Source organism: Pectinophora gossypiella, chromosome Z (assembly GCF_024362695.1).
Source record: "Pectinophora gossypiella chromosome Z, ilPecGoss1.1, whole genome shotgun sequence".
NCBI classification, from domain to species: domain Eukaryota; kingdom Metazoa; phylum Arthropoda; class Insecta; order Lepidoptera; family Gelechiidae; genus Pectinophora; species Pectinophora gossypiella.
Window position 1 is genome coordinate 19,850,309 of NC_065433.1, and position 19,824 is coordinate 19,870,132.

Here is a 19,824-nt window from a genome sequence, read left to right on the forward strand (position 1 = left end):
TTACAATTTCAACGTCGTCAAATTTATCCCATTTATATAGCCTATGTAAGAGTGAGAGATCCGCATGGTTCTTTATTTTTCCGCCACCAATATTATTGATAAGGATTATAATTGTTTTAAAAATAAAATTAATTCCTCTATTTTTATATTTTACTAAAAATAATATTTATTTTTAAATGTAATTATGTTAAAAATGTGGAAACATTTCATTATTCAACGTTAATTATAATTATACAAAAAAAGAGAAGTTGAATGAGAATCTAGTACAAATAAAGTAACCAATACAAGATTTTTTGGCAATTTTATCGATTTTATAAAAAAAACCGGTAATATCTCTAAGTATTTTGTACTTCCATACAACTACTGTAATTATTGACATCTCTAAACGTAGAAGCGTCATCTATTGCCAACATTACAAAAATAAACTTTTAATGCATTAGTTACTTATTAAAGTTTTAGTCATATAAATGCTATTTGTAGTAACTATTTGTACTACTAAATTAAAAGATAAAATTATTTTTTGTCATTTCATCAAACGTACTTTATATAAGGCTTTTTTAGAATAAATGGTCATCAATTTGACATAACTAATACATCCGCACCGCAAAACTGCAAAGGCTAGTTGATTCCAAAATGGTGGCCGTTTGTTGTGCTATATTGAGTGGTTTGTGAAATTATTTCCCATAGGTAAGTAAAATACGCTCTCCAAACTGTATACAGTACTGTGTGATAACGTAAAATGTTGCATATTTCTATTATTTCAAATCTTGAGTTGCTAATAGCGATCTGTCGTTTATCCATCGTATCGACAAAGAAACTCGACTGTACATCCTTGTCGGTCGGTAATATCCTATAATTCATTACAAAACAGCGGTTTAGTTTTCCAATTCGGCTATAAAACTATTATACACGGGTTCGTATGATATGTTCCTTTCTTACATATGCGCATTTCTCGTATCTCACTCTTCAAAAATGAATAAGCGCGGGATATGTGGCTGGCGTTCTAGGGCTGGCGTCGTTTCAAAATAATTAGAGCTAATATTTCAAGTTTATTGTCTCTTACATTATAATGTTCTGATGATATCTCATGTTAACATAAGAACTTTGAAAATATCTGTAAGTTTTCATGTCTTCATCGAGTCTATGCTTATATTTGAAGTATCCTAACCTTTAAACTAACGCCGGGTGCGGCAGTATCTATTATAAACATCTTGGCGTATTAAACCTTTTAACCATACCTTTCTTCTTGCTATTTTCAGATGAATTTCAACTTGTAAATGACTTAATTGTTCCAATTAGATTGGAAATATGGATGAAAAAGAGGATTTTGCTGAAAAATGCAATAAGGGTGTCACCGATGAATCTGGAGACACCCCAGCAGTTAATAAGTCTGATGTTGAGAAAGCTAAAAAAGACCATGGGCCTGGTGATCCAAGTATGAGTGATGATAGCTGTGGTGATGTCAAATCGTCTGAGAAAGAACCTGTATCTAATACAAATAATATGGATTCAGAAGATTCTACAGTGCAAAATCATGTGGACCGTGAAAGCAATGTTGATGAAAGTACTAAAGAAAAAGTACATATTGAACCTAGTGAAATTGAAGGCCAGGTGACCCCTAAAATAAAAGGTGAGTGTTAAAATATTATTCAATTTCTTTTAATGTAGTCCGAAATTAATAAAATAAAAAGCAATTTATTTCATACAACTTTCAGACTACATTTTAAATGTTGGTAATAATTTATTTCAAATTATTGTTAGTTTGGAAATACCGCAGTCTACTTCAATTTCTAAGATATGAACCCCCTCTACGGTAATGGCGTCCTCCATCTTTTATAAATCTCTGTCTTTGCCTGCATTCATCCAATCTCCAGCAATTTATATGAAGTCATCGGCCCACAAATCTGAATGATCTTCCATCTTCTGGCCCTTTCCATTATGTAGCTTGTGTTGACCTGGTTATCTATAAATAAATAAAAATAAAGACCTGGTTATCTACCTACCTTATATTATCTTGATGTGTGTCCTGCCCAGCGGCACTTTAATGTTAGGGCTTTTGTGTAAGCATCTGTTGTTTCAGTCTTACTTCTTGCTATGCAATAAAAAGAAACATTTATTTTATAAATTTTCGCACATATTCAGATAAAAAAACAGACTAATAATTAAAGAGTTTTTCTTAAAAAGCATTCAAACTGTGTTTAAAATATGTATATTAAGCTTTATACATAAAGTTTGTTCCCTCATATAAAGTGCAATTTCGGTTGTACAGTGTCATAACACGTCGTTGCTTGTGACAAGATGTGCTGCGGATACTTTTTTACAGAGATTGGTTGTCTATTTGTAATATATTAGGTCTATGTATTATCGTAATTTTATATACTTTGCTGCATTACTCCTTGGGTAGCTTTGATTTATTGTTTTGCTTTGTTGGTGAAGACCCAAGTATTACAGCCATATAGTAAACAGTAGGAGAGCCATAACTAACATGATCTGGATATTATCACATCTCAATAGCCTAAAGATTAAGACCTTTAAGTGGTTTGAAAACTTGTGAATAAGGAAAACCTGTTAAAAAATAAAATAAAAATAATGACATCTCTCTATTTACATTATACGAACAAAAAGTTTGATATTTAGTTGTTAGTTTTATGTTAAAAAACAGTTAACTTAATATAATTCAAAATATTTCAATCATTGTAAAATGTATTGCCTATCTTAGACTATACAGGTGTCCCTCAATAAGGTGCGAAAAATATTCACAGTTTTATAGATAATTAAATATTTTATGTCATTGGCCCTTATGTATCAGCATGAGTTTTTTTCTAAAGTAATAGATCATTCATGGTGAAATATAATTATAGTGCTGAATACTTAACAAGATAATACAAAAAATATCAAGAAAAATGTAGCTATCATAACTTTACCAAAAGAAAGTCAATCATAACTTTAAAAAATATATAATTTTTAGGCTTTTTTTAATATCTCCTAATTTGATTATTATTGTTTATCATACTAGCCTTTTTAAAAAAAGAGCCCTACCTTATTATCTCATAAAAACTTACTTAGAACATTTTAACCAGGAATAAGATCATCACGCAAGTAGAGACTTTTTTTACCATTCTTCATCTTCATCATACACTGTTTATTGACGTGATTGTTTGTGCCGAGGACGGAAAATAGGAGGCGTTTGAATCAGTGTCCACAGATATCTAGCTACACATGGCATCATGGCTATTTCCCCATGCGGTAGAGAGAGAACAAGGAATTCCACTCACTACAATCCTTAAACACCAATTTCGCTTCTTCCACTTTCATCAGTCTTTATGCCTGCCCCCCAGTTTGGTTACTTTTGACTTTCACTTTCTTTAAACATCCTGAATTACTTCTAGCTAGCTAGTTGATTGAAATTGTTTAAATAGAAAAATACTTATGCCTAATGAGAAATATATATTATATATTTTTTTGTTATGTATCCTGCTCAACTCAGCAATCTGTCAGCATGGACATGCTGCTTCTTTGTTTGAATTATTTCTGTATTCGGTCTTTATCGTGGTGAGAAATACTCCATTGATCAATCTCACTTTTCTGCTGAAAATCTATTTATTATAGATGGGACACTTAGATAACATAACAAACCATCCCACCTGTATCCCCAATGGGGTGGGCAAAGGGGTATAGTACATACACCCACTCTTCGCCAGCTATGTTTAAGTTCCATGTAATGAGGTAGTGTTCTTTAGTAAAATCTTGAATTGTCAATAAAACCGTGACTAATTTTCTATATGTATTTTTGTCGACAATTATTGGACTAATTTAATCCCCTCCCCTTTCAGGGTAGTACTTTCCTGAGGGACACTGCTGAGCAAACAATAGGCAAATTTATTACCTGAAATTAATTACCTAATGATAATACTATTATACAAAGTTACAAAGATCATCTATTACTATTTTATGACTGTTTAACACTACATGATTCTTGATATTATGTCTGTTTACCTCGACCAACACTACACAATTTGTATTTATTCATTATAGATAACCAATCTGAAGAGCAAGAACCCAAGGAACTATTGACTACTGAATCAACAAGTAAGAAAGCCAGTGGAGACATGACCTCAGAAGAAGACAATCCTGAACAATCTTGTTGTTTGTCTGGCAAACTGGATGATACTACTAAAAAAACAGATGAGGTGTCCGATAAGACAGAAGAAACCCTGAATAAACTGAATGAATCTTCTGATAAATTGGATGAAACCCCTGATAATAGGGAAGTAACCTCAGATACTTTGAGAGACAACACTGATAAAGTGGATGAATTTAAAAAACTGGAAGAAACCTTGGAAAAATTAGATGGAACTTCAGAAAAACCAGATAAGGTTTCTAAAAAGGTAGACTATTCTTCTGATAAACTGGACGATGTCTCCAGAAAAATTGATGAATTTTATGAAGAATTAGAATCTTCCTCAAGACGAGATGAATCAGAAAATAATGACGAGGAAGCTACAAAACAGGATAAATCCATCAAACCAGACAATTCTAAACATATTGATGAATCTCCTAACAAACTTAAAGAACCTTCTGGGAAAAAGAAAGGAGATAAAAAAGATGATGAAGTGAGTAAACCGGAATTCGAGACTGCTCCTAATATTTCATTAGATGATTCACAGGAGGACCACACTCAGGTAAAAATAACAATGCCAAATGCTATTGAACTTTGTGATTTTTACTTTTTAGAATTTATTTTAATGCAGTTGTGTAAACGAAATTATATATTTCCTATGTTTCATCTGTGCAGGCATTGGACCCATTTGACGCTCTACTGAAGGACCGAACTGAACCCAGTTTAGAAACAAGTGATGCTGCTACTGGAACCCAAACGAACGCTCCGGGCGATGATGATGACGATGACCATAACGCTGATGGCGACGTCGGTCACGACGACGACGAGCATCCGGCAGGTTGGTGGAGTTCTATCAGTTGTTTCTTATCCATCCATTATCAAAACAGCAGCAGATCAGCGCGTCCGTAAAATTTTTACTAAGCCACTAATACATACCCACCGGGGTAACGAGGAACTGTGGAAATTCATTTGCTTCAACCCTGACACACTTCTCTTCCTTCCCCCACATGCATCGCTCGTTTCATATACGCACGCCCGTTCAGAGTAGATGGTATTGAACCTTTTCTACGGATATCTCTAATTTGGTTAATGCATGTCCTTTTATGTTTTCCTCTGCCAACCCTACCGACAACCTTCGCCTTATTTACCGCTTTCGTAATCATATTATCCTTCATCTGCTCTGTGTCCAAACCAACTTAACATTAACTTAGTCACTACACCATCTTTTACACCGCATCTCTCTCTTATCAGACTGTTTCTTACTAAGCCGCTAATATTTTACAGAAGATCATTCTGAAGGGACAGATCTGGTTGGAGAACCTGGGGCTGATGAGGAGGTGTGTCTTCTACCAGACACAGAGAGGGAGATATCAGAAGCAGATAAGGCAGCGGCTGAGAAAGTCTTAGCAGAGAAAAGAAAACAAGCTGAAGGTATGCTGACTAGTATTTAATTTGTCAAATTAGTAATTAAATACACTTTACAATGCGTCTAACTGAGTGTGTCTGTTCTTAGTATTTTATGATTATGTACAACTTTTAGTTAAGGTGCTCTGCTATCAAGCTTCCTATGCAAATGCGAAGTAAACTTACTACCTGGACTGGGTTGGCCTGTGTATCCTACAAACAGTCAATCAATATCCGATAATATTATAAGGGTATAGTCATAGGGTAAGGTCAACTGCCGGCGATATCACTCCGCGCAGAGTATTGATATTGATGGCTATGGCACACAGGCGGCAGTTTGAATGTTTCGAAAGTCGTACACGCTTTGCGAAGTTCTTATGCAACGCACGCAGCGAATGTTTTCTGACGAATACGTATATGTTTTTGTATTATAGATTAAAAAAAGCAAATGGTGTTAATCTCTATTTCCCTTGGTCAAAACTTGTTACCGATTTTATTCATTTTTGTCTTACGAAAAGAAAACTGAAGCTCTTGCAAACGGAGTCGTAGACGGAAAGCTAGTGTCTACTAAAAATGAATCTGAGTTTCAAAAGCGTGTTTTACTTGCCCATGAAAAGCGTTTTTTGTAACTTTCTAGTACAACGACGGACCCTCTATTTTACGTAGTATATGATACGGCGTCAATATTTCTCGGAAGGTTCATTATGACATACATGTTTTTTTGAATAAAAACAAGTCAAAAATATTTTGATGACACCAGAGTTGATGGGGTTGTTAATCCACCTCACAACCCACACGATAGTCGAAGAAGACATAGATTGAACAATAATTTTAGAATAAATATTATATTATATTTTATCAATACGCATTACACCCACACGGAGAATACAAACAATCTGACTATGTGCGGAAATCCATTACTTTCGAGGCGATTTTCATGTTTTTAATTGCTCCTGCGAAATTTTTACATAATGCAAACTTGCGAATAATAACAAAATAGGTCTCATTGAATTCATTACGCCACCATGCTGTCACTCGGTAACTAATTGCCAAAGTTTTCAAGATGCACAAAGTTTATTTCTTGTTTGTTAGACGACTACTGTGACAATAGCCTGAAATTATATACAGGGTGTTAGTGACACCGTAACAAATACTGAGGGGAATGATTTTGGGTTGATATCAAGTGGAATTTTCCATCGCAAAATTCAAAATATTTTAATTCTATACTTTAACGATGGAAAATTCCACTTGATTCTAACTCAGAATAATCAGCTGAATCATCCCCCTTAGTATTTGTTACGGTGTCACTTACACTCATACCTACTTGTATGGCTACCATATGTACTTGTAGGGGGTGTAAGTGAGACTCGTCTGAGTTGATATCAAGTGGAATTTCCTGTCGAAAAATTTATGATTATTTTAGTGTTTTTTTTTTTTTAAATTATTTTACGTTCCATACTTTTGCGACAGAAAATTCCACTTGATATTAACTCAGAATCATGGTTTGAATCATCCCTCAAAATTTTCGTTACGATGTCACTAACACCCTGTATAGCTTTGCGTTCTTAAGCAATCAATATTGAACACGACAACTGTTACTGCGTTCTACATTATTTAATGAATCAACAGGCGCCAATCAATTAGGGATCTATAAAGGCTAGGTTGGGTGTTTGTATTTATTAGCATATAGATGAAAGATACATTGTAAAATGTGCTATTTTATATTTCATAATGCAATATCACCAACATTAATAAATAAAAATATAGTGTTTAGGACATACCAGGCAGTGTGGAAGAAGATATAAAAATAGGTCATAGTCCAGCAGTAGGCCATGAAAAAAAGATACCATGCAAGTGCTATAAAAATATAATCCGTGCGTTTAAAAAAAATATTTGAAAATGGCGACGGGTACTCGTAGTATGGTTTGCAAAACAAGTTTTCAAAAATCTGTTCCGTTGCCTTTTATTGTTTTATGACTAATTATTAATAGATAATAATTTCAAAAAAGTTTGATATGATAGACACACAGCAAGGGAAATAAAACATTGGATTTTTTATGATTTTATCATTCATAATGCATTGGTGCTTTTTATAATCCGGTTTGTCCAACATCCTGCTCGTTTGAACCCATTAACGGTTCGATCGTTTCCATTAAGTTGAACTCTTCCGTGGACTGTACGCTTTAGCATTTTTGCTCTTTACTTTCTTCGTTTTTGCTATCGCTGTTCTTGCCAACACTAACAATAAAATCCTCTACTATTGTCACTCCCTACATCGTGCTCCCAGTATTGTTGTTCAACTCTTTACGATATGATTAATTTGAGATTTCCAGTGGTATGGCCTCCTTCGTGACCTAATATTTTTTTTATTTTAGTGTAGATCTATATTTATATGTGTTTTTTTTATTTACTACAGACATGTTCAATTAGGCTCAGGTCGCAGTTGTAGTAGAGACTGAGCAGAATCTCGCAGAAGATAATGCACCGTACGCTTTTTGCCTGGACGATGTCATTTTTGCATCAGCAACTCTGCTTAGGTGTAGACTTCTTTTAGTGGGATATCTAACTCCATGCTATGGTAGGAAGCGTTGTCTACGACGAGATTGAACTGTTCAGGCAAATTCGTTATCAGCTTCTCTTTTAAATATCTTGCAAATTTTTGACATCTCGTCATGATTTTACGTTAAATACATCCACATTTTCCACAAATCGATCCTCAGAAAACAATACAATAAGGCACATGAAGTAGGATGGGGCTTATATTAAAAATATAACCAAATGAACAGAGGTACCCAAACTAGGCGGAGCCTGTTTCTTGGGAAACTGTAAAAAAAGGCTACATGTAATGTTGTCGCATAGTTTGCCAAAGGAAACTTAAAGTTAAACTTTAGGCTGGCTAGGTGAATAACAAATCACCCACCTTTGCCCAGGTGGATGAGTGCTCCTTGCTGACAGTGTAATGGGGATGGATACACTATTCATCCATATATACCACTTTCTTTTTTCTGCACCCAGGGCATCATTTTATATGAAGCGGCGTAGGTATTTCACTCACCAAGCTTTTATATTATCGTGCTCTATGAGAACCATTCGATTCTGGGAGCACTTTACTTAAACCTAAATCTAAGTTTGTTTTTCAAATTCAGCTTTTGCCGTAGCCAAAATTTTGTTCAAAGTAGGCATTTCCTTCCGCACGTCATAATTTTATGCCACTATATTGCTAATGGCGCAAATGTCGGTGTTGTCCACGGGGAAACGGGTCTTATTCTGGCCTTCCTTCTACCTTTACTTGGCAATCGTAATGAATAACAGTTCTATATTTAAGGCGCTCTTCTACTGGACAAAAGGGACAAAAGGGCAGTCAACACTAGTTTTGCTAGGAGATTTCTTAATTTTCTGCACCCATTCATATATAACTATATGTCTTAACGTAAAATCCGTCAGGCAAACATGTTGCTGAAGAGTTGGTTACAGTCCTTAACCAATGAAGAAAGAGAGGATGTTCTAAAAGTTGCTACTTGAAATTCACGCTCACACATACACGATTTCTCTTTCTGTCTCTCTTTCTCTCTGTCCCTCCCTCACGCAAACACGCACATACACACACACATGCACACTCACCCTCTCTCACTCACAGTCTTACTTTATCACATGCCTTATACCTACACAATACACATATAAGATACAAGCTGTGCCTAGTATAAGAATCATAGATATTTTCTCAGTAAAACATAATAAACTCAGTAACAAATCTAAACATTAGAACAAATGTATACACTTAAAAATGTAAAGCTGATATGTAAAAAATGAACTTTTTTCTGAATAAATTATTTTTATTATTATTATATTTATACAAATTATACGTTATACACTGGGATCAAAATCGCGAACATACATTACAGACGGACAGACCCGGCGGGAACGTTATTTTATAATATAAAGAAAAATCATGTGTTTTTTAGGTTTTATTCTATTATTATGATAATATATGTCAACGCTACATGCGAGTGAGAAATATAATCGAGCTCGTCGCTACCCTAGAAGCCCCCGTTATTCACACAATAGGGTAGTTTCCAACTAGTCAAATCAGTTACTTTTTACTAAACGTCAAAACACGAAATTACTATGGAATTTGTATGAAAAAGCAACCTGTGACGTCATAGAAAAACGTGACAAATAGTCGCACTTATTTTCATTATTATAATTCGTAAATAGGTTAAATGGAAAAAATAAAACGTTTTTGTTACCTTTAGATCTGTCTTTATTTGGTAACCAGAATTTCATAAAATATCTTTGAGCTAGGAAACTACCCAATTCGCAGCGGGGCGCCGCGCAGGGTTGTTTTTACACTGTAGTTTATTAGCATAATATGCAGGTTAGAATCTGCAGTATATAAAATTACCTTCTTTCTTTATTTTTGATATTGTGGCCATCGAGAAATTGCGAGCGGCGCTGTTAATTAATTATTTAAACACACGGGTTATAAGAAATGTACATAATGAAATTGCGGGACTATTGAAGATAAATCATTTCTGTTCAAATATCTTTATTACGGATGCAATATATAGATGTTACTATTTTTAGTTGCACCTAACCAGCGAATGGATAAAACTAAACATTTTCATTATGTTATACCTGTAACTTGCTATATGTGCGAAGTTGCTGATTTAGCCAGTGTTATAATAAAATAAGTACATTATTATATGAGATTATTTGAGAGTATTTTACAGAGGTATTTACATATATATTTTTGCTTTATAAAGCTGCTGCTGCTGCTTTGGCGTTGGAGCCTACAGTGCCCAAAAAGGAGAATGAAACTATGGACATCTCACAAACAGACGATCAAACTAATACTGAAGATGTGGGTGAACACATGGACGTGGATCCAGCAGCCGAAGATCCATCACATGAAAATGGTGGGGGTAAGAACAGTAACCGAGTAAATAATTGTATATTTTTATATTTGGTCCAGTTTCCTCACTAACTATTCATTTCAGATAAAGAAAATGAAGGTGACGAAACAATGGAATCTGAAGAAACCTTAGTACCAAATACCATACAGGAGATTAGCCCAGTCGAACAGACATGCATACAGTGCAATAATGAACTACCTTGCATATATAGGTTTGTCACCAAAGATAATGAAAACAGCTATGTTTGTGGAGAAGAATGTTTAAAAGCATACCAAGCTGACAATCCTGCACAATACACCATCACAACTAAGAAATACCTTATTGAAGAAATATTACCCAAACAGCTGACATGTTCTGAGTGCGAGGAAAAGAAGGTGTGCTACTTCTATTATAATTACGATGGAGAAGACACAAATTACTGCTCATTAACTTGCTTGCACAGCATGATGGCAGATGAAAAAGACAAATACGTATTTAAAAGACGAAAAATACTCGTGGAGGAAATTTCAACTCCTGTGGATGATATTGAGTGCATAGTGTGCAATGAAACTAAAAAGTGTTATTATACTTTAATCCGTTATGGGGAGCAACACCATATTTGCGAGCAGCCTTGCATTAAATCTTTAAATACGGAAGAAGGTGGGCGATACATAATTAAAAAGAAAAGGATTCCTCGTAAAGTAAATACATCTCAGACTAATCCTCCACTGCTTAAATTGAAAGTGATAAGTAACGCTACTGATAAATATTTAGATGAAGCTTACAAAATTCAGGCGAAGACGCCCGCTATGGTACAGGCAGCCAGGGAGGAAAGAGAACGTACATTCATACGTAGATGCACACAATGTGCACTCATTCTTGAAATGGACGATAAGATGCTAACTTGGGAGACAATGGATTTCTGCAACGAAGTCTGCTTGGGACGATACCAGAACAAAATCGGGGCTAGATGTGCGAATTGCAAGAATAACGTGCAGCATACAAGCTTAGGGAAATATTGCGTCAGATTTGGTTACGATATTCGCCAGTTTTGTAATTCTGGATGTTTGGAAGAATTTAAAAAGGGTTTAAAGATTTGTTGCTACTGTCAGAGAGATATTTCAGCAGGACACCAAGGCTTCCTGGCGCCTGTCGGTGACAAGGGTCAATTTAAGGACTTCTGTTCTCAAACATGCATGGAAAAGTTTGATATAATGAGTAAGAACCCGATTCCACAACCAATTTGGGCTAAATGTGCTGTCTGTTCGTTAGAAAAGGCAACTACCATAGAAGTAGAAGTGAGTGAAGATGCTACACAAAGACTATGCTCAGATCCATGCTTTGCTGCTTTCAAATTTGTCAACAACATTTTCCCAGGTAAATATGAGTATAACCTTATGAGTACAATCTTGCACATATTTGATGTATTTTAAAATTTGGAATGGAATCAAAAGTATGATACTTATTAATTGATGCTTCTAAATTTCAGATCAATGCCGTTGGTGCAAGAGATATTTCGAAAGGCGACAAAATAAATGTTTCACCATTTACGACAACGCAAGCCCTCAGTGCTTCTGCTCTAAATCGTGTATGAATGTCTTTATAAGTAATTCACGTCATATAGTCCCTTGCAACTGGTGCAAAGTGAAGAAGTATAACTTCGACATGATCCGGCGAACGCAGGCTAATGGACAAGTTGTCATGATGTGCTCACTTAACTGTCTCAACTTATACCAAGTTTCAGTAAATGCTGTATCGTCAAGGAGGTAAGAACTAATAGGCTTAATAACAACCTAATCAAATGAGATACTTTTTTCGGACAACACTGTTCATTTGTATGAGAACACAAAATGGCAACGTCAACAATGAACGTGGTCAAACGTCGTACTCATTGTTACGTAATTAATAATTAAAATTCGTAAATAAGTCGACACGAAACATGCGGTAGATTTTAGTGCATCTTAGACCGACGTCTATTCCAAATTAGCATTTTATTTATTATTAGCATTTGTCAGTCATTTACCTTATCTTACTTCTTACATTTGAACTGTAGTTTATTATATCAGTTGTTAAATTATTGATATTATTTTAGGACGAAGTGCGACATGTGCAAGCGGACATCATTGGCTCAGTATCATCTCACAATGTCCGATGCTACAGTGCGCAATTTCTGCACGTATCAGTGCGTCATGTCATTTCAGGTAAAATATATTGAAGAAACTTTTTAATGTTAGTTTTAATGGTGTATTTGTAAAGAAATAACTTTAATTATTTGTTTCAACTTATTTGATATTTTTTTAGGGCCAATATTCTAAGCACACGCCAGCACTTATGCCTGGCGAAGGCATTGAACAACAGAAGGCTGTTCCTACGGGCGTCCCACGACGTACATATGCGGCGAACAAAAATGGTTAGTACATTTTATCTAAAAGTTTAATATCAGTTATCTTTCGGACTTGAGTAGTAATTTATTTTTTTCTTCAGCGGGGCAAAAGGGTACGCAGCGTTCTGGCATGCCGGTCATCTCGAACGTACAATCACTGGCTGCGCCGCCACCTCTCTTACCGTCAATGACGCGAGCCAAATCCAAGCGCCTACAGCAAGCTCCACAGGAACCGGAGCCGCCAGCTGCTCCTAAAACTCCTCCACCACCACCTAAACCGCCGACGCCACCGCCGCCACCTCCGCCAAAGATATACAACCATGTCATCGTCAAAACTTTACCTCCGCAAGAAGTGGCAAACAAAGGAACTATGTCTAAACCGCAGATGGTCTCAAAAGGAGTATCTTGTCGTCCTCACCCATGCACAAAAGAATGTCAGACCGACCCGAGCTTGGAACGTAGGGTCCTAATTCCAATTCCAGTTCCAATATACGTCCCAGTACCCTGCGCCATGTGGTCCCTGCCGTTCCCTGTCCCAATACCTATACCGCTCCCGATACCAACTCCAGTGTTTATTCCCACTACTAGGAATTCTGCTAAAGGAATAATGAAGGAGATCAATAAGATCCACGATAAGATGCCTACAGATCCATTCGAAGCAGAACTACTCATGATGGCGGAAATGGTTGCCGGTGATAAGAAAAAAGATCAAAGTGACTCAGATACAGATGACGACAACGGTAAGTACGCAAGAATTTAAAAAGTTCAAAATGTTGTGTACAGTGCAAAGTTACACATATTAACGAGATATTAAAGGTTAAAATATTGTAGAAAATAACTTGTTATTATTTTTTTGACAGAGGAGAGCTTCAGTCCTGTAGGTGGCATGGATGGGAATAACGCTTTTGGCGAGGATATGCTCCAAATGGCACTGAAGATGGCGACAGAATACGAAGACCAACCAGTAGACTTGGAGTCAGCCATGACAGCTAACACAATCACCCCCAGCTCACATCCAGGAATGCCTGGTAAAAATACAGAATATTATATATATATACATAAGCTCTTTAAATTAAAGCAAGTCGAGTCAGACCTAACATTTTGATTTCGATTCATCACCTGATTATTATTTTTTGTAATATTATTTGAAACTTACGCTCTTTTAACTTGTTTGCAATTTATTTCTATACTCAAGATATCAGATGCGCTTGCTTGCTCTATGGAATGTTTTTTGACAATAAAATGTGTCTACAGGTTTAGAGGGCGAAGGTATGCACCACCACCACATGATGGTATTGGAGCAACAACGAGCGGTTGCCGCATTACGGGCGTCGTCAGCGACGGCAGCGGTGGCCCGCAAGCGCGCGGTGCCACCGCCGGCTGCGACGCGGCAGCCCTCGCGCTCTAAGCGCAGCCGCCGGTCTGAGCCGCCCCCGCCGCCACAGCCGGAGCCACCGCGAGAACCCGTTGAAAAACCCGATGCTAACATGTGTTTGAAGGTAATATGCGGTAGAGACACTTCTATTTTTATTATATTCGTTTGTGATGTTATAGTGACATATCCGATCATTGAGATACAAGGCTTCTAGCTATCTCTCCACCATTGTAGTTGCAGTTAGAAACTGACAGAGTTTTATTCAGAATTAGGACAAATGTTATTACTAATTTATTTACTTTGAAACCATGAAGTTGCCGTATTGATTAACAAAGTATTAACTTTTCAGTACACATTCGGCGTAAACGCTTGGAAGCAATGGGTAATGACGAAGAATGCTGAAATTGAGAAAAGCTCGACACGGCGGAAGCCATTCAAGTCAGAAATACTACAGTTAACGGCGGATGAGCTCAATTACTCACTTTGCCTCTTCGTTAAGGAGGTTCGGAAACCTAACGGTAGTGAATATGCTCCGGACACTATTTACTACCTGGTACTAGGTAAATACTTTAACCTGAACATGTCTGGTCTGAACTAAGATCGAAAGGAATTAACGAAACATAATAATATGTCTTTGTTTTCAGGCATACAACAATACTTATTTGAGAATGGCCGCATAGACAACATATTTACAGATCCATACTATGAAAAATTCACAGATTGTTTAGACGAAGTTGCAAGGAAGTTCTCCGTCTTATACAATGATTCTCGTAAGTATAATTTCTTAGGTATTTGAAACCATTTATGGACCTGCAGTTAGTCCCAAAATTGGGCTTTTCCTTCCCATCAGACTTGTTTACCGTGGGTGTAAAACAGAATATTGTAAACTAAATTTATTTATTATTACAAAAAGTGTACAATATCTGAAATTCTTAATTCGATTTCAGAATTTCTTGTACCAAATCTTCGGGTGGCTTTATAAAATGAATTCTTAGCGGGCGTAGCCTTTTCTTATGTAATCTAATCTTTTAGATCTCTCAGCTGAGAGAAAGAATCTAATCTTTTCATTTTTCACGGTTCCGTGCGTACTCCAGCCAATCTCTTAAGAAAACGTCGGTAACATAGCTCCTATAGCCATTTTGAAGTACCCAATGAGCGATATCCTGCGCCCACCGCTACGGCAAACGGGCCCGGTCCAATTGTATACTACTTGTGTAGAATAATAACTAAATAATTAATTACAGAGTACATAGTGACCCGAGTAGAAGAGGAACACCTTTGGGAAAGCAAACAACTCGGCGCTCATTCACCACACGTCCTGCTATCTACACTGATGTTCTTCAATACTAAACACTTCAATCTTGTGGTATGTAAAACGTAACGACACAGCCGAAATAGTAGATAGTGAAGACCTTACTGCAAATATTTTGCAACATATTTTGTGTTTAATGTTACTGTTTTTCACTATTCTTAGACTGTTGAAGAGCATATGCAACTATCGTTCTCGCACATAATGAAGCATTGGAAGCGTAATCCGAACCAACCTGGACAAGCCAAGATACCCGGATCTCGGAACGTGTTACTGCGTTTCTATCCGCCGCAATCTGCTCTAGGTAAGCTTTATTTTTTGTTACAATATACATAAAGCTTACTACTAGAAGAATATAGTAAAATAAAAACAAAAACAACAACAATAAAATGAATGGTTATATAGTAAAAAGCAATTTTTTGTAATTGCAGAAGCAAACTCGCGGAAAAAGAAGGTTTACGAACAACAAGAAAATGAAGAGAACCCGCTTCGCTGCCCCGTGAAACTTTACGAATTCTATATTTCAAAATGGTATGTATACATTTTCGTGTTTGCTATTAAAAAATATGGTGTTCATTGTAGGGATTGCACAATTCAGCAATAATAATTATTATATTAAATATAATACTTGTTCGCAAATCACACGTAATTTTGTTATTTAGTTGTAATTTATAAGCTGTTCTTGTTTGGCAGTCCGGAATCGGTGCGCACGCGTAACGACGTGTTCTACCTGCAACCGGAGAGGTCGTGCGTGCCGGACTCTCCAGTGTGGTATTCCACGCAGCCACTCAGCCGCGCCGCGCTCGCCAAGATGCTGCACCGCGTCAAGATGGTCAAAGAAATCAACATAGCGTTGCTCACAAGTTAAGGTACGAACGTAAACTTACACCATCCAGCACTTGCACTTCTAATTGAGTCATACTAAATTAAATAGGATAAGAAACATTATAGTATCCCACCCTCCTGGCGTTAGTCCAATGTAATGAAATTAAATATACAAATTTGTTTATTTTTGTTTCAGATCTCAATGGGACTTGGACTTCAAACTACACAAATTAATGCAGATTTTGTGGCTTGCCCCTTAGCTGTATTTTATTTTAAATACTGATATGATGTGCACTGGTCAAGATTCGCTCGTGTTGTATAGATGGTAACAGTGTATATTTTCTACTTTGTATATCAGTCTTAAGATACAGACGATGAAGAACATTGATGTTTAAAATATATGATATATATATTATGTATTAGATTATTTTTTACCGAGTTACAATGATGTAAGCATAAGCTTTATTGTGCATTGGACTGTTGTACAGTTAATATTACCATCTCTTAACAGTCTTAAACATGTTCGTAACTTTTTCTTTTTAATGTATAATAAAAATGAAATCTAATCGAGCCAATATTTCAAAAACTTAAGTTTTTTGTAGATCTTAAAATTATGGTAGGTAAAATATTTGTCGTGAGTACACGTTTTTATTTATCGACTACTATTTAAATTGATGTTACGAGGACGGGTTGTGCAAAACTTCAGTGATATAAATGTATGTTGAATCGATATCGTATTTGGTATGTATGTAATGAGGTGTTGGATGGTTACAGCCCCAGTCATATAGCGCGGTTGTTTTAGAAACTGTAACCGCCGTTTTAGTACCGGCGGCATTAGAAGTTATGCAGCCCGTTCTCTTCTTTGTCATCAGTGCCAGGGCATGGTTATTACATTTATATATGTAATATTCAAATATGTATTATTAAACAGGATAGTTGTAAGCTAAAAAAGATTCCAAGATTTTTAGTCGAAACTGCACTCTGTTATAGTAGCAAATATTTTGATTTTTCTAAAGTAATATAATATTACAATATTCTCACACATGGAAAATTCTATTATAACTAATATTAGTGTAGTAACAGAGTCAGAAGCGTATTGTATTTTTAAGTATAATTTTGTCTACAGTAAGGTTTAGGTTATTGATGTGTAAAAAGAATACTGATTCTCTTATTACTGTGTTTGATTTAAATATCAACCTTTTTTCCACAAGATTCATAAGGAATGAAAATTCTCAGTTTCTGTCCATCCTGTGTTGCAAATTCATAGTTATACTTCACCCCATACACTCCGTACAAGAATCTTAATATTATTATTCTTTGGTTATAGTACAACTAACATTGGAAATAACCAAAGGACTAGGAAGAGAATAAGGGTTCTACCACACGAATAGATCGATCGTCAGTAGTATACATACCACTAAGCGTAACGTCGACTGTTGTTATACATTATAGCCCAAAGGTAAGCAAAATAATGGGGCTCATTGGATACCAAAAATACTCCCATTTATTACATTGACTATTTCATTGTACTTTTTTAAAGATTTTCTACCTGACATCAGAAATCATTAAAAATAGATTATATAGGTGTATTATATTTATGTTTAAATTATAATATTTTACTGAGTCACAATGTTGTATGCTTGATGATATTACACCGATGGCACTCTTGTATAATAGTATTTTATGCAACAGTTGTATAAGAAGGGTCAAAAAATGCGAGTGGCGTGAGTTGCGATGTGAGCCTTGGCGAACATCGCAATAAGAGACGCCACGAGCATTTTTTGACCTAGTTATACAACGTTGCATACAATACTTTTTCTACGACGACGTAATTTTAAATGAAACCAAAATTTTCCAATTTATTTTCCAACGCGCGGGTAAATGGCGGCAAATGTATACTTTTTTTTTATAGTATATCTATGGCACCAAACAAAGTAAAGGTGCCAGTTTCCAGGTCAAAAAAAAAAAAAACAACAACAATGCTTTTTTGGCGACATTATAGTACAGTTACACTTTGTAAACAATGCTTTTATAGGCCATAGAGCGTACACTTTTTCAAAGAGTTTAATTATGTATGTACTTATATTAGACTTTTTGGTTATTTAAATGCCAGATTAAAGTAGAGGAGTAGAAAAAAGTATTTTCTTGAACTGAACCTACCTATAATAAAATTGAAATCTAACAAAGCCAATTTTTCAAAACCAAGTTTCCTAAACTTAATTGCTGTAGTTTTAGATACTAAAAAACCCACCTTTTTAGTACCGGCGGCGATTAGAAATTATCCCTGATAAATTATACTCCGACGTGGGAAGTTATGCAGCCCGTTCTCTTCTTTATCATTAGAGCAAAGGCATGGTTAGGAATATAAAGAGTGTAATATTCAGTTAGCCAGTTACCCCTTCATGGTCATCTGATCCCACATAAAAACCGTCCCGCGGGCTGAATGACCCCTTTCGATTTTTTGCGTGGGTGAGTCGTTCCACCTGTCTGGACAACTGAGCCCGCGGGTTCAGTTGACCACTCTCTACCGCTAAAGGGTTTACTTAGCCCGCGGGTTCAGTCGACCACTCTCTACCACTAAAGGGTTTACTTAGCCCGCGGGTTCAGTTGACCATTCTCTACCGCTAAAGGGTTTACTTAACCCGCGGGTTCAGTCGACCACTCTCTACCGCTAAAGGGTTTACTTAGCCCGCGGGCTTAAGTTGAGAATACCCAAAAAGTACGAGAATTACGCGGTTTTTCGAGTGTTGTAAAGTTAGTACAGGTCTTTCGATGCTGCAAATTTAGATAATAACCTCGTACATACATTTTAATTGACCTTTAGGCAGTTTGCGTTTAGTGAACAGTGCCCAGTGGGCATTGTTCATATTTTTACAATTTTAACTATTATAAATCTGTGGGCCGAGTAGACCCTTTGGTTGAATGTAGTAGTCGTCTGAGCCCCCGGGCCGAGTAGACCCTTTGGTTGAATGTAGTAGTCGTCTGAGCCCGCGGGCCGAGTAGACCCTTTAGTTGAAAGTAGTAGTCGTCTGAGTCCGCGGGTTGAGTCAAGTCCACTCACCCACGCAAAAAATCGAAAGGGGTCATTCAGCCCGCGGGACGATTTTTATATGGGATCAGATGACCATGAAGCCTTTTAAACAGAATAGTTGTAAGCTAAAATATCCAAGATTTTTAGTCGAAAACGCACTCTGCTATAGTAGCAAGTATTATATTCATTATATTATATATGTTTAGTATATTAACAATATTGGTGCCGATTTTAGGAGACAAAACTTAAGTAAATGTTAGTGGGACAGCTCTGAAAATAGTGCCGTCGACTTACGAGTACAAGACAAGAGGTAAAGCTAGTTATATAACCGTTTAAACTATATAAACTAAAAATTACTTTGTGTGTGCAGGAATCAGCACCATTCTCACACATGGAAATTTATATTATAGGCATATTATATAACTAATATTGTGTAGTAACAGAGTTAGAAGCGTATTGTATTTTTGATCATAATTTTGTCTGCA

General features: G+C 36.1%; 1 protein-coding gene across 2 annotated transcripts; it reads left to right on the forward strand.

Annotated features, from left to right (window-relative positions):
* The first annotated feature begins 618 nt into the window (after nt 1-618).
* On the forward strand, nt 619-17,479 carry LOC126380547 (zinc finger MYM-type protein 3). 2 transcript variants are annotated; one of them, XM_050030018.1, is made up of 20 exons: nt 619-687; nt 1,260-1,630; nt 4,036-4,682; nt 4,796-4,958; nt 5,405-5,551; nt 10,288-10,446; nt 10,522-11,793; nt 11,906-12,182; nt 12,509-12,617; nt 12,718-12,826; nt 12,901-13,539; nt 13,660-13,827; nt 14,054-14,298; nt 14,524-14,734; nt 14,819-14,944; nt 15,419-15,540; nt 15,649-15,787; nt 15,915-16,014; nt 16,177-16,352; nt 16,505-17,479. In XM_050030018.1, exons 2-19 carry the CDS (start codon nt 1,309-1,311, stop codon nt 16,349-16,351), a joined length of 5,130 nt encoding a protein of 1,709 aa, XP_049885975.1. In that variant the 5' UTR covers nt 619-687; nt 1,260-1,308; the 3' UTR covers nt 16,352; nt 16,505-17,479. The 2 variants fall into 2 exon arrangements, with proteins under 2 accessions (XP_049885975.1, XP_049885976.1); XM_050030019.1 differs by having other exon boundaries at nt 10,288-10,440.
* Nucleotides 17,480-19,824: the final 2,345 nt, after the last annotated feature.